Here is a 21,397-nt window from a genome sequence, read left to right as displayed (position 1 = left end):
TCAGTACGCCACAGAAAATATCCCCAGAAAATGTTCTCTACAGTTCTTAATTGTATATCTAGTTGCTTATTTGTTTTTTAAAAAGTCTGATGATTTCTCAGTAATCTGCAAGCTCCATGCCGGAAGGGTAGCACAGTAACACGATAAACCCAGAGTTTAGCATTACAGCAGGCTCATGGAAGGTGTAACTACTCAGAGAGTTCAGGAGATATGCTGGATACATGCTTAGGCTTACTCCAGCGAACAGTGCTCGTATAGGCACCTGGCAAATGTTCTCAATATTCCCTTTCCCCGCCCCAACCCTAAGGAGATCAGGCGTTCAGAGAGATAAAGACGCCTACTCGTCAGATTAGGAAAAGTTACGCAGGGCCTGAAGGCCTCTTGGGATTCCTGTTAGAACACGGGTTTATTATTCCAAGGTGAAAAGTCATGAGAAGGTTTGAACCAGTTTGATGAGGGCTGATTAGGTTGTAAAGCTGGAATGTCGAAGAAGATAGTTATCTACTGCTACTTAAGCTTAAGTTAACTAAAGTAAAATAAAATAAAATAATTTCAGTGCCTCAGTCTCATGAGTCATATTTCCAGCATTCAATCGCTGCATGGGACGAGTGGAGGCTCTTTTTCCCCACAGAAAAATTTCCACCGCTGCAGAAAGTTCTAGTGGACAGAGCTATGCTGAAGGTTCAGCAGGGCTGTTTAGGGGAAAATGTGGAGACACCAAGGAGCAAGAACAGCTGGGAGGCTGGCTCAGGAGTTCTGGAAAAAAACGTGGTGATGTAGGCTAGAATGCTGGAAGTGAAGGTTGCAAGAAGTGATACCCAGATATATATTAAAGACATAGCTGATAAAACTTGACAGATTACACATAAGGAGGGAGGGGGAGAGGGAGAGAAGGGTCAGAGATTAAAGATTACTTAACGAAAGGAAGAACGAAAAGTTAGAAGGACATCCATAAACAGAAGAGACTACACCTGCGAAGAAGACAGGATCCAGGATGGGGAGTGTGCTGGGAGATAATGAAGGAAACCATGGCCACACCGATGACCACAGCATGCACGCACGAACTGAGAAGCAGGGTAAGCCACTAAGCGGAACTCTAAACCTACGATCTTCATCACTTTCCTGTCCTTGGGACAAAATACCCTACCTGATACCCACAACTTAAAGGAGGAGAGGTTTATTTGGTTCAGTTTCCAGAGGGTTCAGTCCATGGTTGGCTGGTACCATGGCAGAAACAGCGTGTGGAAAGACCTGGTGGAGGATATCTGCTCAACCCATGGTAGTCAGGAAGCAGAAAGAGGGGAGGAGCCCAGGACGACTACACACCCTTTGAGGTCACATCCCCAGTGACTGCCCTCAACTAGGCCTGTCTCTTAACAGCTACGAACTCATATAATCCCAATCAATCTACTGATGAGTATAGCGCCCTATGATCACTCACCATCCAACAGCTCCACCTCTGAACAGGAGACATTTTAAATGTGAACCACAAAACCCCTTAAAAAAGAGGAAGGACAGTAACAAGTAAAAAAATAAAAACAAACGAACAAACGAACATTGGAAATGCAGAGCTTCACCATACAAGATGGTAGGAGTTCAACAATGGTTCTTATACTGCATATTGTTTTCAGACCAGTCATTCTGATTACCAAATTCAAGCATGCAAAATTGGTCAAGAAAAAAAAATTTTAAGCACTGACTATTTTGTTGGTTTGGGGGTTATCTTGCAAGGTGAAACAATGTAGTACAGGACACATATCTTATAAGATTATTTGTAACCGTCACCCAAAGGATGATATACAAGAAGTGTATATATCAAGTACAGAAAATCTGTCCACACACTAAGACCAAGGAATTCAGCTGAGGGCCTGGATCCCACAGAAATGTCCTGCATGAGTCCAGCTGAAGACCTAGAGCTCATAACAATACCTCCTACGAGTCCACCCGGAGGCCTAGAGCCCATAACAATATCTCATGCAGGCCTGTTTCACGGATCTGCACTGGGAAGGCCCAAAGGTCAGTGGTGGAATCTAGGAAGTCTGTGCCAGCAGGATGAAGGATCTGTGCTAGCAGGCTGAGGGATCTGTACTGGAATCAGGAAGCAACGTGCAAAGTAAGAACCAGAGCTCCCCTGAGAAGTACCACAGCCATCATCAGCAACAGTGGGGTCCCAAGCTCCTCCAGTGGTGAAGACAGCTGAGTTCCCATCAGGAAAGCCAACACAGCAAGCTTCTCCAGGAGACTGAGCTGCGCACCTTCTTCCCCTCCGGAGCCAGGAAGCGGTGCTCAAAGTGACGACCAGAGCTCCCCCAAAGTGAACCGAAGCCATTCTCAGTGCCAACAAGGTCCCGAGCTCCTCGGAGGGTAAGAACAACCATGTCCATCAGGAAAGCCAGCACGATGAGCTCCTCCAACAGAACCAACAGCTCCTTACAGCTCCCTACAGCTCCCACCAGCTCCCAGTCTTTCTCCGCTCCCAAAAGCCCCACTTCTCCTTCCCCAGTTCTGCCTCTTATGCTGCTCGCAACAATCCCCAGGTGGGCTCCCACACCCAGCACCACACTTACTCAGTTCAGCTGGGGGTGATAAGTTGACCACCAGTTGTCAACCCACTACAACTGTTCCTCTCAATAAACCACAGACATCAGCAATACACCTATTCCAGCTATCCTTATATAGACATATAAATTTTGCTTTTCATTAAAAATAAACAAAATAACAAAAACAAATACATAAAACAGCATAGAGAGCAATAAAAATGATGCAGAATTTCAAAACATGGTGATAGGATATCAGCAATGGTTGCCACCTTACACAATGTCATCCTCAAAATGGTTGCACATATAACCAGATACAGGCATGAAAGACAGATCAAACAATTACACATGAACAGTTCCTTTCAACAAACCAACAGATATTAGTAGTACAATTATCCCAGCTATCCCGTGTACACATATACATATTTTTCCCATTTCCTTCTTTTTCCTCCCCCCTCCTTCATCCCAGTTGCTCCTTCCTATTTGAGCAGTTTCTTTTCCCTTTCACAGTATCAATTGTACCTTCCAGATTTTACTTACTCTTTCACGTTCTTATAGTAGGGAAGAATACGATATTATGTCTTTGATTGTTTGATCAAGCTTACATTCTTATGTTTAGTGGACTGAGCAACTTCGTTGAAGATAACTATGTAATATAGCAACCACTGTAAATTTCTATCATTCTGTTTTGAGGTCATGTATCGTTTTTGTGTTGTTTTGATTTTGTCTTCATTATTGTTTGTCAGTTTTTAAATGTTTAAAATAAAAAAAGAGAAAAGAGGCAAACAGGTAAACATAAAAGCAAGTAATTTTTCTTCATTGGTCAAAGTACAGTTCAAGCTATAGTTCTATCTCTAAATTTTCAGATATTTTTATTTTAATTATACTATCACCAGCTAAGCAGTTAGACAAGAATCTGTATATACAATTACACCATGTCTTTCCCTTTGTTCTGAGCTCTGTATTAATGTATCACTGACTACCTTATCTTAATAACGTAATTTATATTTCTATAACCATATGACTTCTGTTGCAAACTTTAGTCTTGTTAAATTTCATTCCGTAATTCCTTCTTGTAAGTATGAATTTTCTTTTTCTGACTTCTAAGTACACTGAAGCTCTGTTTCTCAATCTAAGAGTTGTACAGCTTTTTTTTTTGTCTTTTTGAGACAGGGTCTCGCTATGCAGTTCAGACTGGCCTTGAGCTCACTTTGTAGCCCAGGCTGGTCTTGAACTCACAATGATCCTCCTGCGTCAGCCTCCCAAGTGCTGGGATTACAGGCGTGCGCCACCATACCCGGCCTCAGCATTTCTGAAGTATGATACACTTCTACATGGCCCAGGGTCAGTTACTGTTTTCTCTCCCTGAGTATCGGGACTAAGAACAAGGCTGTGGCTACCTCAGTGAGTGCTATCTGTGGTGCAGGACACATTAATCCACCAATACAGACACCTGAGTCCTAGAATCAAGCACTTGTACTCGAAGAAAGCAAAGCTCTCTTCCTGGAGGATTTAGAATACTTGAGGGGAAAGCAAGCACGTGCACAAGGAAAATAACTCTAGTGTAAAGTGATTAGTGCTCTGACAGAAGCTGAACAAGTCAGGGGAGTGAGCGGGAAGCACAAGTGCACCTCAGCCAGGGTCATGTTGCGGAGGGCTTGCGGAGGGCCGCTTCAGCTGGTCAGGAAAGCGGGCAGGAAGGGAGGAACACAGTGACTTCTAAAGCCTTAAGTATTACGTCCACCCTCTATCTGCTGGTCTTGTCCTATAAGTTCCTCTACGAAGCTCAGTAGTTTTCTCAGAATTCAGTTCACTCAATTTAATCAGTATAAAACTTAGCCAGTATAAGAAATTACTGTTCATTGTTCGATAAACAAGTAAAAATAAAAGCTCAAAATTCCAGGAGCAAACATGTAATTGGGTTCTACTTACTACCAACTCTATGCAAACTCAAAATCCAAGATTTAAAATACCTATAGCTAACAAATAACATTTCACAATGCAACAGAAATACTAGTTGGCTCAGAAATATCCTGTGCAGTTGAATGTGTCCCTCTAAAATTCCCGCGTTGCCTGTGTAACAGCATTAAGGGGTAGGGCTTTGTGGAGGTAATGAAGCCATCAGGATTTCTCCCTCCTAAATAGGATTACGGCCCTCATAAAAGAGGATTTATGCAGCACTTGGCTACTTTGCTCCTCCACCTTCCACCATGAAAGGACACAGCATTTCTCCTGCAGAGCAGCAGAGACCAACTGTCACTCTGGAAGTAGAAGGCGGCCCTCATCAGACCACAGAACCTGCCAGTCCAGGACTGTAAGAAAACACCTTTCTGTTCCCTTTGTCTTTTTGAGACAGAGACTTGCTCTGCAGTTCAGGATGGCCTTGGGCTCAGTACGTAACCCAGGCTGGCCTCAAACTCATGGCAAGCCTCCTGCCTCAGCCTCCTGAGTGCTTGGATGACAGGCATGGCCACCACTCCTGGCAACCTCTCTGTTCTTTATAAACCACCCCATCTCAGGTGTGTTGCCTCGGCAACACAAATAGACTGAGACAGGCTGCCACCACAACAGGCCAGAGATGGAGTGCTTAATTATCAGGAGTTTTCCTTCCAGTAGTTCTGGGCCCTGGAAGGCAGAACACGGTGCCAGCGGGGCTGATCTCCAGCCGCCCTGCCGAGCGCACATGCAGGACTTGTCCGAGAGCTCCGGTCTCCTCCTCTCCAGCAAGGACATCCATCCCATCAGACCCGGCTCCACCCTCACCACCCCCTCAGTACCTAAGGCCTTGCAAAGGCCCCTCTCCAAACCCACCTCCGGGGCAGGACTTCTGCCCGTTAGGGGGTCTGCTCACCGCAGGGACAGCTGAGCCCGGCTGAAGAACGGCAGCAGCTTTCTACTGAGGAAGCCGAAGTGCGGCCGGACTCCCTCTCGGCACACGTTAATGTCAAAGCAAATGAAACACCAAGACTACGCAGTTATTCTCAAAATGAGCCTTCTCATCCATTATTTTGTGACCTGAATTATTCAATTTATGACAATGAAATATCAAAAACGGTCTCGATAATATTATATATTGTGAAACATACCAAGTTTTTATGCTTAGGCTTAAATCTGAAAATTTAAGCTTCATGTTTGAACATTTTACAGAGGCAAATCTACCAATAATTTAAAATTAATTACTGCAAATTTCAAATGACCTTCAGTTTTACTTGCTGGAAAAAGTATCTTTACATGTTGTCAATAGCGCCTTTAGAAATTATGAAATTATATATATTTATTTTCACATATGATAGTGGGATACAGCTATACACTCTAGTCTTAATTATAGGAAATATAGACAACTATAAGGCTTAGCTTTATTGTTTTATAAATGAAGCAGTAAAGTTCATTTTAGTGAAATGAGCACACGCTTTTCATAAATTAAAATAAATCTCACACGGTAAAGTACCCATTTTCAAAATTAATTTAATTACATGTTTAAAGTTTAATTACATTTAATTAAGCATTTAAGTTTAATATGAAATAAATGAATTATCAGTTAACTAGTATGAAATGAAATACTGCCTTGATAATTAAAATCTATAAATTTTCCTATTCTGTACAAAACTTCTAGTTCTCAAAAAAACACTCAGAAAGTATGTATTTTAGAGACCCCTGCATCCAGGCTCCCGGCTCACCGAGGGGTAGTTCCTAGCACCCTCTGGGCAGCTGTGTACCCTGACCTCATGTGGATGCAGGCGTTTGGGGCAGAGGTTCTGGGCCCCTGGGATTGGGCGACCTGGGAGCGTTCCTTGGTGTTTCTGATCGCAAGTGTCCTATCAAATGAGAGAATACCCTTTCTCAAGGCTTGTGGGAGAGTTAAATATGCCATGGTGCAACGCCGGGAATGGTACCCACCTGTGGTAGGTATGTGACTACAGTTCATCTCTTCCTTCACTCAGTTGTGAATGTTGGAACAAGAACTTTGTACTTTTTGGCTAAGGAAAGTTCTAGCTGCAAACACATTTCCTCACTCACAGAAGCAACCCCTCACTCGCTGGGCACATGTTTGCTTCCTGGGGTGCTGGGGATGGACCAGGGGCAGCCAGGCTGCTGGCCGCTTGTGCTACCTGAGCCAGTCCAGGACAGCCAGCTCCAGTTGGCCTCAACTACCTACTGTGTGAGAAAATATGCAGAAGTTGTTCCCATACATTTCCCACGTGCGTACGTAAGTTTGGTTCACTGTGGGAAAAGTTAGGCGCGAATGGGGCCCGGGGATACAGCTCAGCAGGACAGCACCTGCTCGGCAAGCACGAGGCCCTGAGTTTGATTCCCAGTATCCCAACATAACCAAAAGATACAACAAAACAAAAAGTTAGGCGCTGGTGTAGTAGTGCAATCATTTGATTAAATTATCAATGTAGGTAGACTAGGTAGCATTTCCCTTTCCCTCAGCCTCAATTTTTTCATGAGGATATTAATTTTCACTGAACTTGAAGGATTTTCTCAGGGTTAACAGTAGGAGGAACTCAGCATCTGAACACAGGTTTCTATTCCTCTACCAGTGCTCTTTTCCTCATAACACAAAAGGTGAAAGCCAAAGACAGCCAAACCTTCGGAAGCCAGGAGGAGACGAGAGACACCCGACAGCCTAACTGGTTCTGCGATGGGATGCTGGGCCGCCGATAAATCGCTCTGGGAACCACCAGCTCCCGCAGGCGGTGCGCCCCTACCTCTGCAGGGTGAGCACGGGGTTGCCAGGGTGCAGTGCGGGCGGTGGGACAGACTGCCCCGGGGGCTCGTCTGCCTGAAAACCGGAGGGCCGACCCACGCAGTGCCTCCCAGACTCGGCCCCAGGAGGACGTGGGAAAGGCCGTGGGAGCAAACCGAGTGAGTGTGAGTAGAAAGTCTGCACTACATTCTCAAGTAGTATTTCCAGAAAAGAAACCACAGGTTTGTCAGTCTCAGTTCACAACTCCCTGTGCATTAAATCTTCACTTACTAACTCATTTCATATTGAATGTAATGGTTTTATAGTGATGAAGATAACCAAGGCTACAACCCTATTCCATAGCTTACAGTAATAAAATTGGAATTAAATATTAACACTTTATAAATCATTCAACACCAAGTCCTGTAATTTTCAGTGTTCTGTTTTACTGAAGTTATTAACAGTATAAATGAATTTGGGTTGTTTTAACACTTAAACTCTTCCCTGTAAAATTCAAACTTTAAATTCTCTTGTCATCTAAAACTATACAGATTGTTTTATTTATAGCACAACTAGTCTTAGGAAAGTACATACCTAACTTTTTGAAAGTGTACCTTCCCTGCTATTATCGTCAATAAGTATTTATTAATTATTTGCATGTTGAAGGACTCTGACTTAGAACTATTTCACACTTTCTGGGAAAATAAATCCAGAGATCCTAACTAGCCTGGTGTCTACAGTTTTCAAGCTGTCAGTTAAAACGACAGCCAGTCTAACAGTACAGAACCAGAGGAAGGAGAAGAACAAGAACGAGAGGGACAGCAGGACGTGACAACACCACACACAGAGGTATTATGAGACCTATGTATAAGTATAATTACATATTGCAGGAACATGAGGTTTACTAGCAGGGTACGTAACCTTAGATATGTATTCTTTCAGAAGTGGAAAAATGCATTCTATTAACCAGAATTCACACTGAAATCAGAATTTGCTTTTATATGGACCATTAACTTACCAGGGCTCCACAGTGAGGGGTGGAGATATTCTTTCTGGAAGGAAGAACCCATGCCACTTTGCAGTTCTGAGGAGTTCCTGCGGTATCTTTTTCGATGTGTCATAATAATGACCAAATCTTGAAGACGACACTGGTCCAGCCTGCCAAAACAACCCATAATGGTTATTTAAGAAAATTATTTTTAACTACAATTTCCTCATCCTACAGCCAGCAAAACAATGATATATATTTATGTACCTTAATACATAAATGTTCCTTTACTGCCAAATTTAATAAGCATTAACACTTTTTACTCTATCTTAATGAATAATTTAAGAATAATAAAGATACATAATTCTTACTTAATGTTTAAGATTACAGGTTTTAAAGAAAAATTAAATAGGCAATTGCTAGGAACTAAGTGAAAACTAATCAAAATTCATTCACTGGTGAGAGGGCCCCCCAAAATCAGGCACTGAAGTATACTCAATTGAGTCTAATTTTAAAACAAAATGCTCACAAGATAAAGCGCATGTATGTTCAGTATTTCTTACAGGCTTTCAAATTAAGCTTAGGGAGTTCAAAGCCAGCCTGAACTTACATAGTGAGATGCTGTCTCAAAAAAACCAAACCAAACCAAATAAATCAAATTAAGCTTAGGGCATAAAAGGCACTACATTGCTCTAGGCAAGAACACCGCACAGGAGAGAGTGGGAAAATGTAGATTAGTTGTATTAGACCAATCAGCACTTGTCAGACTCAATAGTTCACTGGTAATTTCTGCTTTGCACTTCCTATTAATAACTTCTCCAGCAAACTTTTTCCTAAGAAACTAATCACTGTTGGCAATGTATTTATATAGGTTATAAAATTGTACTAGTTATTTTATTGCTTTGTTTTGTTTTTTGTCTTTTTTGAGACAGGGTCTTGCTATGCAGTTCAGGCTGGCCTTGAGCTTACTTTGTAGCCCAGGCTAGTCTCCAACTCGCAACGATCCTCCTGCCTCAGCCTGCAGAGTGCTGGGATTACAGGCGTGTGCACCACGCCTGGCTATTTTATTGCTTTGAATGAGCTCTTGTCTGAGTTTTCATTTTGCACATTAGGAAAAAATACACACGTTGATGCTCGTGCACGTGCACGCACACACACCTCTCTACCCAAACTTGCAAGTTAACAAATTCCACCTGGCAATAGTTCCTAGTAAAAGATATCATCTTAGATAATTTCCATTGTCCTAAATGCTAAAAAGGCAAATTTCAAAACATTCAACAAAACTAGATATTCTCTTCAAAAACAGAAAAACTATATATGGTGGGTTCTTATCCTACATCTTATTAAGTAACAGTTTTAAAACTTAAATAAGAACACACATTTGCTTGATACCAGATATCTGCATTCAATACTTCAGAAATGTCTATTTGTAAATTCAATGGTGATATCCACCAAATTATACAGTAAATGGGATAAAACATTTCTAACAGAGGCATCTTCTCAGATTTGGTCTGTGGGTTTAACATTTACTTTCCTAATAAAATAACTGTTCATCTATAAGATACTACTCATTTTCTTTAATGAAAGAGATCTATCAGTTGGCTTCAATCTAATCTTTCTAATGTAATATTATGTGCAGAGTTATGGTTCCCAAAACATGATTTATTCATTAACTATGAAAATACTAACAAATAAATCATATGCTATTAAAATATATTTCCCATAAACAGGGTGCAAAGTTTTTAAATGTAGTTATTAGTCTAAAACAAGGTTTTAGCATCAGTCCTAAACAAGGTCTGTTCTTTGGCCTATAATCTACCCCTTATCCGGATTACGGTTCAGAATGTTTTCCCTGCGATCTCTGCCAGAGCTCATCTTTTCATTGTGTGAGCCCAAGCCCCCTCAACGTTTTAGAAAGGCCTTGACTAACTGAACTTTGATCTGATGTCTTCATTGAGAAAAACACCAGGTCGCCCATTTCAGATGCAAATCCCCCTGAGGCCCCATAGAATTTGGTAAAGACAGCAAAAAAAGAAGAAACCAGAAGTTTCCAGGATCCTCTTTGAGAAGCCGGGGGCACACTGGTGTCCCTAATCCACGAGCAGCACGGATTATGGCAGGCGATAACCTTTCCTGATTCAAAAGGCTAAGCAGAGTGCCTACAAACCGGGCGGAGACTCGGATTTGGCCATAATGAAACACCACCATGCACTAAGAGCCTGGTCTGCGTCACAGCCCTCAAAGGGACTCAATGTAGCCCATTCCCAGGCCTGGCAGGGAAGCTTGCAAAAGCCTACCTGAATCAAACAAGCATGAATAATCTATTTTAGCAGACTGGCCATGGGGAGCAGGAAAGAAAGAGACTTTCCACTTCTTTTAAGTTTGAGTTAATAAATTTATGAGTGGGCTGAAGGTTCTTGAAGCCCTGCGCACTCAGAGAAATATGCTAAACTGCCAAGAAGAGCAGTATGCTTTTTAAGTCGCTGTCTCTATCAGTGTTTCTCATTACAATATTAATGTGATAGAAATCTCAGATTTGGGGTGAATCAACGCAGAAAATTGATTTCATGCTGTGACAGTTTACATATATATGACACAAATAATTCATTAAAATGTAAAAATGAAATTGGAAGCTTTTCTCATTATCATTGTTATCAAATTATTTAGAAATTAAGATTCAACATGACAGCTTAAAAGTACAAGGTAGACATAAAATTTTGCTACTGATTTAAAGACTTCAACGTTTCAACTACAAGAGAAGACAACTACATTCTTACAGGACAAACAAGCTTGCAGGTTTTCTCCTCCTACCTCCCCCCGACGGTGTTAACACATAAACAGATACCAGAAACACAGACATCTCTTGAGGTCCAGAATGGTGAAACACTCACACACCCCCTCTAGAAAAGACAGCTACATGCTACAAATAATCATCATCATCCATAAAATACTACGATCAACTTCATAAAAAAAGATGCATTAAAAATATCAAACTGTCATCAATCACCAGCGTACTCGGTCTACTAAGAACATGTTACTGTAGTTTTACGTTAGGGGAGCTTCTGTTTCACACTCATACATTACCTGTAACTTTACCTGCCACTGAGGAGGACAATGTAATAGTAAAAACTTACTGTGCTAAAAGAAAATGAACTCAGTGAGGTAGAGAAGGAAAACAGCAATAAAAGATACCACACTCCTCCCCAGGACGTGAGGCGGAAGCAAAACTTCCAGAAAGTTTTGTGCCACAGCACAAGTAAACGGTGCAGAGAAGACACCTTCTGACCATGCTCTCGTTTCCTGTTTCTCAGTATGGCACAGGAAAGCAAGAAGCCAAATAGCCACGAAACTACTGTGAGTCTCAGCTCAGTCGGCCGAACTGGAGCCAGTGATTATTTTATTAGGCTGTTGTGAGAATCTAGTGCAATACTGTCAATGGACATTCTATAATTGTAAGGCACTGTGGAAACGCTATTAATTATTGTGATTGTGTCATGATTCACTAGAGGAGCAGAAGATCTATCACTGTCCTTGGTAATTAATTGTCTTATGGAAAAATGACATTTGTTGGTCATCTACACATGCAGACATCTGTCGCAAGATTGTAGGGCTGAACACTAGGACAGAATGCCAAAGTGTAATGAGAATTTAATATAATGAAGACCCAACACTACCATGAAATCTGGAGCCACAGTAGGCCACGGTGACAGAGGTCTACAATACCGAAGAGGTTAAATTTCAGAACACAGCGGCCAGCTTGTGCAGTGAGGAGGGAAGGGCTGTGGATCAGACAGCAGAGAAGGGGGCAGGTCCACTGTGGAGAGAGAATCAAAGTCATATGGTGAGGGAAGGGAGCTTTTCAAGACCGCAGATATTCTGAAGTATCTAGATGGGCAAAGACTTGTTCAATGTTCTATGCTACTGATTTACGTGTGTGTGCTCTTACCCTTTCTACGTCCCCAAGTGGGACTACAGCTATATTCTCAAGACCTGGCGACAGCTTACACCAAGGGGGTGCCTACGACTCAACACATCTGGGCTTGGCCCACTTGGTTCATCCTCAACTATAACCACGTTAACTGCCCTCTGTACCAAGTGAAACAACAGAAAACCTAGCTTTTTCCTTCGTTTGGTTTTGCTATAAACTGGAAGTAGTGGGGCTACTGGTGTTGCTCAGTGGCTAAGCATTTGTCTGGCACACATGAGGCCCTGGGTCTGATCCCCAGCACCACAAACTAAACTAGAAATTGCAGAGTGAGTAGAAATCTCACAAAGTACATCACGATGAATGGTGACCAAGGACTCTCCGTTTCAGTAAATCATTACACAGAAAACCAGCGTCGGGCGGAGGATACAGCTCAGTAGTAGAGCACCTGTTTAGCACATGCAAAGCCTGGGATCTGACCTCAGCAGGACAAACAATAAAATAACCTCGAAAGGCAAATATACATGCTGGAGACACTTCAGACAAAAGCAAAGAAGCCACGAGATTCTGTTCCCTGTAGCACTCACAATAAGATAAACTGAAGTTTGACCATCAACTATAAATTCAAATAAGCTGTTGTTTTGTGTTATTTATTAATGCCATTGAACTTATTATTAATGCAACTTAACTCAATTTAACTTTTTTAACTTCCATGTTGTACAATCCATTCATTCATACAACCAAGTGACTGGTGAGCACCCACTATATGCCAGTAAAACGAAGCAGCCAAAATCTCTTTCATACTAGCAGGAGACAGATGACAAGAAGACACGTTATCTGCTACTTTAACGGCCTTCAGTGGCCGGAAGGAAAACAAAGCACGGCATGAGACGACAGGACAGTGGGAAAGCACTCCTGGTGCAGCGACGCACCAGCAAACCCACGGGGAAGATGGGAGGGTAAGTGACTCAGGTCGTTTTCAAAACATTCAGGCTTTAACCTTTGAAAACCACGCTGAGAGTTACTTGCTAAATGTTCCACCTGGAGGAGGCTGCCTCCATAAATGATCAAGGCACCAAGAGGGGCACTGTATTCTCAATGGCAGAACAGAATTAGCACCTGGGTATGTGAATCTAGAATTGTAAATTATAAAGAAACAATTGAGTTTTACGTTAACAAAGAACCCTTTCCCCCACTGTAGGCAGACTGCACAGCAGGCAGTGCGAGCAAAGGCTGAAGGACGCTGATGACCAACTAAAACACCAGCCCTGGGACGGGAGTAAAAGGAGAAGAAACTGAGGAAACTAGTGCTGTAGCATGAAATCTCGCCAGCCTGGGAGTGCAGTAAAATTGTCTCAGACTTTTAAAAAAAATTTTGAAAGGGCTGGGGACAAAGCACAGTGCCAGAGTGCTTGCCTAGCACATGCACGGCCTAGGTTAGGTCCCCAGTACAGGACTGTAGGAAAGAAACAACAACCAGCAAAGAAACAACAACCAGCAAACAAACAGCCCTGCAGAGTTCCCGACTGCAGCGGACAGACTTAACTGAACTCAAGCTCTGAACTCAAGCTCTTTCTGAACTCTGCTGACTTCAGAAACTTCCCCTCGTCTCGCACCGCAGCCTAGTTGGACAGCTGAGATAACTGAGTTTGGTAATTGCCGACTATGTGTAGGAATAAAAAGAGCAATTCCAAAACCTCTTACACTGAATACTCATAGGTAACCGTAATGGACATAAATGGCTTCTCCGTTCACCTACTGGTGCTGGCAACCCTAGAATAAAGAATTCCATATGGAAATTAGGGAGGAAACGGAAAAATCTATTTTGATAAAAAAAATTATCGTCATTTTATTTGTAAGATGTATACCATCTCAATAAAACTCTCTAAATGAAATACCTAATTATTTAGATAAACAAATATCCTTTGTATTGCATTTAAAGAATAACAGGTGTACAGCCAGTGTCTATGAAACGAAAGTAAGTACACTTGCAAATTTTACAAATAGCTTGTGGAGTGACTTGCCTCCATCTTGGGTAATAACTGGTACCGCCAAGCTATTTTCATCTTCATACTAGAGTCTGGTGTCTTATGATTACATCCATCTTCATCAAATTCTTTTTCATAACTATCATCAAGCAATGGTGCAGGGAGTTCCTAAGAAAACAGAACAAAACATTACTGAGCATCTATGGTAAATATGACAACTTTTCAAATCATAATATTAGCAAAACTACAACTTTCCAACGTATTAAAAATTGATGCCTTAGTATTTATTTAAGCATGAATAAATGATAATATAGACATTTCTAAAACAGAAAAAGGGTATAATGTCAAATGAGAAATTTAATATTTTAGTAATGAACTAGAATTTAAAAATATTTGAGTTTCTATATCACAAAAATCAACTGCTATTCCAATAAAAGGCTAAGCATATTTTTCAAAAAATTTATTTTAAAGCAAGTCTGGAATGAACACTTACATGTTACATATAACTATTGTTGTATTTCCCAAGGTAAAAATAAAGCACGTGTGCCGTCTACTACTGGTTTGTAATTCCAGGATTCAAGAAACTCACGCACCAGAATAACGGGTAAAGTAACAACTTCGAAGAAAGACATTCACTTTCCCCACATCAAGTACTAGTTTTGCACCTGCAAACTCTTCCTTACCAACGAAAATAGAATTTAAAATCTCTGATCAAATGAAGAGACACCAAATCCCAATTTACTAACTTCAGAGGGTGACCTAAGTTGACTACAAAAAGCAGATAATGTTTTACTCTTGTAAACAGGTACTATGGAATGTTTTAAAGACAAAACAAGTTTTTTGAAGAATTAAAGCATATGAAATAATTAGAATCACAAAGATGATATAGGGCTTTAGTAAACATAACCTCGTAGACTGTAATTTTTACTTTTTAAGGTCAATTTTATGTTTAGGCTTATATTATGAACTAATCAGCTGGAAAATAAATTATATTTTGGTCACTTCCCGGCAGACCGCAAAGTGGATTCATGTTGGTTTTGTTCTTTGAGACAGAGTCTCGCTGCCTAGTCCAGAGTGGCCCAGGACTCACTGTGCAGCCCAGGCTGGCCTCAAACTCTTTTGATCCTTGTGCTGGGCTGACAGGCATGCACCACCACGCCCCGCAGATTCATGTTGTAATTCACGCCAGTACTGGAATTTAGTTCTATCATTTAAGCCCTGAATCCATCATTCTACCAAAGCAGTGGGATCTTAAATATAAATTAACTTCTCTTTCTAGTGGAAATAAGTATCTGTGATGTTACAGTGTAATACAGCACCGCGCTACAAGTCTGATTGCACAACCAGAGTGCCTGGCTTCACACACTGACTTCCCAGGAGGAGCGTGTCCGGCTGACCTGGGCCGCCCACCAGATTTCTCTATCGGCACTCCTCTCTGAGAAATGCTATTTACCTCCGCGTGTTGTCGTCAGAAAGAAACAAGTTAAAAACGTAAAATGGCACTTGCTACACACTAAGCGTCCAATAAATGCTGGACCAGAAGAAGTGAATCAAATCCTGTTTCTCTGAGCCATACATTTTATATCATCAGTATTTTGGAAGTTAGTATAAAATACTTAGATTCACATATTTTTCTAATGCAGGAACAGTAATAATAGTTATGACAAAGGTTACCCATACTGAAAATTAATTTTTCAACAGGGATGGAATACTCTATTTTAATATTTATATCACATTATCTCCCAGTGTTTAAAATATGCAAATTGAAAGAAACTGTTGTTATATTAATGCATGCAGAAATGAATGAAACAGAAAAAATAGTGCTAGCGGGGTATAGTGGCACACGCCTATAGTCCTAGCTCCTTGAGAGGCTGAGGCAGGAGGATTCCAAGTTTTAGGCAATGCTGGTCAACTTAGACAGATCCTGTGCCAAAATAAAACTGAGAAAGGACTGTGGATGTAGCTCTGTGGTAGAACACGTGCCAACTGTATACTCGATCCCTAGCACCACACACACAAACCCTAACATAAAATAGCATAGTCTTCTTATTAACACAGTCACACATCTAAATAAGACTATAAAAAAGCATTTTCCAGCTACCTCATTATATATGAGCTATGAATTTGGGCCTGGGTAGTCGGTTCCTGCGTGCGTGTTCTTTTTTCTTGGAAACGAAGTCTCCCTATGCAGTTCAGGCTGGGCTTGAACCCACTATGTACCCCCGGCCAACCTTGAACTGGGGCGATCCTCCACTCAGCCTCCCAAGTGCTGGGATTTCAGGTGTGCATGGCCCTACGTGTGTGTTTTTAACCACAGGCTACACTCCCTCTCTTACAAGCTTTCATTATTTGGGGGCTTGGAGGGGGGCACAGCAAACAGTTATATAACAAATATGACAATAAATGCAAAAATTTGGGAAAGGCAAGAAGATAAAACTATTTTTTTAAAAGTAGTCAAGGACTGTCTCTTTGATAAGGTCAAAACTGATGAAAAGAATTCATTATAAAAATAAACCTAGAATTAATTGAAAATCTATATAATATACTACTACAAATATTCTCCATATACATGTGCTATCACCTATATATAATTAATAATCTTCTAGGGGAGTATCTATGCTATTCTTCAGATCACGTTAGATTAAAAACAGCACAGTGTTTAAAGAATTAGGTATATAAATCCTGAGGAACTTTAATTTAATCTCAAGTTATTTCTACCTTCCAACACTTCTAATCAGGTATTTTTTGGTTTTCATTTTCTTTTTGGTTCTTTTGTCACTGTTTTGTTTGTGTCAAGTTCAAGTTTCCTATTACGTTTATAATTACTGTAAATTTGTGTATGTAAATAACATGCAGATAATTTTTTTCTGAAAGAAGGAAAATATTTTACTAAAATATAAAAATTTAAATTTAAACAATTCATATTTAGATTGTAAAATCTATTTTTTCCATATGTAATTTTTTTTTTTTCCTTTTGAGGAAGGGCTCACTATGCAGTTCAGGCTGGTCTTGAACTCACTTTGTAGTGCGGGCTGGTTTCAAACTCACAACGACCCTCCTGCCTCAGCCTCCCGAGTGCTGCAATTACATGTGTGAACCACCACGCCCGGCCTCCATATGTAATTATGGAAAAACGTTTTTTCCTTAATTGTCCTTTTCTGCACTTAATAAAAGATCCTAGATGCCAATTAAAACATTTTATAATCTGAGGTAGTTTTACTAATCTATTATGCATATTACATATATTATAGTTTATATTTTAACTGATGATATAATTTCCACATTTAATCGTAAGATTTTCAGTGGCTATAAAGTATTACGATATCAATCAAAACTCACTGTCATTCTCTTTGTTGAACCTTTATATTGTTTGCAACTTAATGCTACAACAAACATAGTTGTTTATAACAAATGACCTTTGCATCTCAAACTATTTGTAGGAGATATAGAAAACAGAGAAGACAATATATATAATAATAGTACACTTTCTACAACCTGGATTTAAAAAATATTAACAACCGCATACTTACAAAACAAAGCAGTTAATTTCAGCAAGCAAGGAGCAATATTTTGTGTGTCTGTGTATGTGAAAACAGGACTGGTGGAAAAATCTTTAAAAAGAACTGTAGGACACCCAATCCTATACTTTCCCCAAGATTCAAAATACTACTGCTACCCCACTGTGAAGGAAAAGGTAAAATAAGACAAACTTTGGATACAGAAGCACCATTAAGGGGAGAGGTTAGATATTATATAGACAATGGTATTTTTTGAAAGGCTTCACACACAAGGGTGGAACGACTTCCTGTCCTGCCACCAAACACACACACACACACACACACACACACACCATTCAGCACCACATCAGAGTTGCTATCAGAATGTCAGAAGCTATTTGTAAACACAATAGGCAGGAAATTAGGAGACTGGACGCTTCTTCCCAGGGTAAACTGACACAACTAAGAAACCGTTGCAGGGATCCCACTTGCTAAGCCTATGATAACCTCCACTGGCCCACAAATCGCATGTTCAAGCACACAGAGGTGTTCAGTCCTGCACTGCAGAATATGAAAGCATCTGATACAGAACTCAAAGACAAAGACAAGCAGGAAACACCAATAATGCTAGAAACAGAGAAAAATTATGCAAAGAATACAAAGATAGAAGATGAAAGGAAATAATTGGGAAAAAACAGAATGTACAGAATTACAAATGTAATAAGAAATTTGAATTTAACAAAAATAAAACAATGACAAAAAAACAGAAACACAAAAGCAAAAACCATCAGATTTGAAGTGCTGGAGAGTAAAGGAGTGGTAAAGACCAGCAGCAAAATACAGCCTCTCTCCGAGACCTGGGTTCCTTCCATGTGGAAAAGAAGAATGTGGGGAATCAAAAGGGAAGTGGCTCTCCGGAATTTGGGAGCTAGCTGGCAGGAGAACTAGAAACAGGAGAGAAGCCGCAGAAACGGAGCACAAATCAAGAGCAGAAAAGCAGTCTGGAAGGTGTACCCCAGCTCCTGGCGAGGGCACCCTGTCTCCTCAGACGCAAGGCCAGCCTGAAGAGAGCTGGCCGCTCCAGCGGTAAACCACGACTGGACCGGCAGCACGCGCCACAGAGAAGCCCACACTCAGCCGCGCGGTGGTGCACGCCTGCACGCCCGGCTCGGGAGGCCGGGAGGAAACCCGGGGTGGTGCTCATCGTCTACGAGAGCGTCTGATCAGGAGCAGTTTTGGGAATGGGTTACTCGGTTAAAGCCGAGCTACAGAACAAGTACTGAACAGTGTACGTCAGGGGTGTGGGGGTTGCCTTACCACGGACGGCCGGGAGACAGCCACGAGACAGCTGGGCAGAGACTGTGAGCTAGAGGCAGACCCAGAAAACAGCTCAAGCAGGGAGGGATGTGGGGGTCTGGACTGCCGTGGTGAGAAGTCCAGCAGGTCAGGAACGGTCTTCAGAGGGGGGCTAGGTCTGAAACTGATGGCTTTAGTCCAACAGGCTGCTTGGTCCCTTTTCCCTGGACTTGCTGCCTACACCCAGCACAGAACTCTGGTCTGCCTGCTTTCTCCATCTGCCAGTGTGATTGGTGTATGCCTTTGCTTGGACAGCTGCGGTAGCCTGAGGTGTATGGACAGAGACACTTCTGAAGCGGGGGCACCTCAAGCTCACAGGCTGTAAAGCCAGGCCAAGAAGGCAGTGACTTGAGGCGCACGTGAAAACTGCAGGAGCTGGAGTGAGTGTAGCATTAGGGCAGCCACCACTGACCAGCCACACCCAGCAGGGAAGATGGAGGGGTATTTCGCATTCACACCCAAAACTGTGCGTAGGTCTAGCAGCAACTGACTATACTTCCTACAGATCTAATGCATTCCAGTTTCGCAGACCTCCAAAAGAAACCGCTCATTCAAAACCAGTGGAATTTTTTTGAACCCATTTTTTTTTCCTTATTTTTGAGGGAATTCTTTTCTTTTCTTTTTTATTTTGTTGTTTTTTCTTGTTGTTCTGTTACTTCTACATAATTCTATTTTCCTTTACTCTTTTTAATATGATCTTCTATATCACTGTTCTCTCTTCCTTCACATCTTCCTTTTCTTTAATCTTCAAATCTTACTTCTTTCATTTTTCCCTTCCCCATACCATCCATCCTCTACTAGTATTACTATTAATCTTTACTAATATTTAGATATTTGGTTAACTACATGCTATACTGTTGAATTCTTTTCTAATCATTAATGGTTTGGTTACTGCAGTTAGTAGATATTTACTGTATATCAGTATTTAGTTTGCTTTCATGTCTATATTATAATTATGGATCTCTTCTATCTGGTTAAGGATGACACAGTGATAGCTTTTATTGACTTTTATGGTATGTTAGTACCCAGGTCGTCTTCCACTTGATTATTATTGCTGACTATGCCAATGTCTGGTTTATCTTTGTATCATCAACAATATTGCAGTTCATTTTCAAAGAACTGGGTGCTTGGACAGTTAGCTCCACTTTATTCTCCTAAATTAAGAAGATGGTTGGCCCCTGAGACTGAGGCAAAGGCCTACAGTGAACTGTGCCCAGGGTGCATAGCAGACATTAACTAAAGAGACTGCCGTGCAGGCAACAAGTCTTTCCAGTACAATCGACCCATAACCCTCAGCACAACAAAACAAAACAACAGAAACGTGAAAAGACAAAGCAACAAAATGCTGCTAAACTCCCTACACCCTCACTGCTGACCCATGGAGCGTGAATGGTCTCAACTACCTAATCAAAAGACATGGATTGACAGACTGGATCAAAAAACAAAACCTAACAGTATGTGACATGCAAAAAACACATTTAATCTAAAAAAAAAGTGCTGGACATGGTGGCACATGCCTGTAATCCCCACACTGGGGAGGCTAATGCAGGAGGATTGCCATGAATTCAAGTCTAGCATGGGCTACACGGTGAGTTTAAGGCCAGCCTGAACTATGTAACAAGACCCTGTCTTAACAAAAATAACAACAAAAATTTCAAAAAGAAATTCATAGACTGAAAATCAAAGGATGGAACACCATATTCCATGTAATGGGGGCCCCCAAAGAAGCAGAAGTAGCATTCCTATTTTCAGACAAAGTGGACTTCAAGCCAAAACTGTTCCAAAGAGGCAAACAACATCATTACATATTAGCTGAGGGAACAATTCAACGGGAACAGGGATTAAATATGTACAGAACACAACATAAAACAAACACCACTGGACAAGAAGATCCCCTAAACAGCAGTACAATGATGGTGGGGGAGCTCAATACTCCACTATCACAAATAAGTCAGATCAACTAGACAAAAATTTAAAAATATATGAGTTGAGCCACACCTTCAAACTCATAGACTTAATACATATCTACGGAGTGTTCCACCCAACACACAAAGCATTCTCAGCAGCATGTGGGACTTCCTCAAATAGACCACACACTAGTCAGTAAAGGAAACAAGTACAAGGGTATCGAAATTATCCCATGTGCATTATCAGATCATAGCAAGTAAGACTAGAAATCAACAGCAAAAGAAACCACAGAAATTATGAAAATGCATTGAAATTAAACAATATACTCTTGAATAACCAATGAGTAACAGAAGAAATCAAGGGAGACCAGGAATGGTGGTGCACGCCTGTAATCCCAGCACTCAGGAGGCTGAGGCAGGAGGATCCTTGCGAGTTTGAGACCAGCCTGGGCTACAAAGTGAGCTCAAGGCCAGCCTGAACTGCACAGTAAGACCCTGTCTCAAAAAGA

General features: G+C 41.2%; 1 protein-coding gene across 2 annotated transcripts in view; it reads right to left on the bottom strand.

Annotated features, from left to right (window-relative positions):
• Elp4 (elongator acetyltransferase complex subunit 4) overlaps positions 1 to 21,397 on the bottom strand; it is a 204,204-nt gene that overhangs the window by 144,383 nt on the left and 38,424 nt on the right. For both annotated transcript variants that reach the window (XM_005401773.2, XM_005401774.2), the window contains exons 4-5: positions 14,165 to 14,296; positions 8,246 to 8,385 (exon numbers count right to left, since the gene is read on the bottom strand). In XM_005401773.2, coding sequence (XP_005401830.1) covers positions 8,246 to 8,385; positions 14,165 to 14,296 — 272 coding nt within the window. The remainder of the gene's footprint in view (positions 1 to 8,245; positions 8,386 to 14,164; positions 14,297 to 21,397) is intronic.

The sequence above is a fragment of the Chinchilla lanigera genome, unplaced genomic scaffold (assembly GCF_000276665.1).
Source record: "Chinchilla lanigera isolate Chin_1 unplaced genomic scaffold, ChiLan1.0 scaffold00075, whole genome shotgun sequence".
Lineage (NCBI taxonomy): Eukaryota > Metazoa > Chordata > Mammalia > Rodentia > Chinchillidae > Chinchilla > Chinchilla lanigera.
Note: the sequence above shows the minus strand (reverse complement) of the source record. Positions and strands in the feature narration are given on the sequence as shown.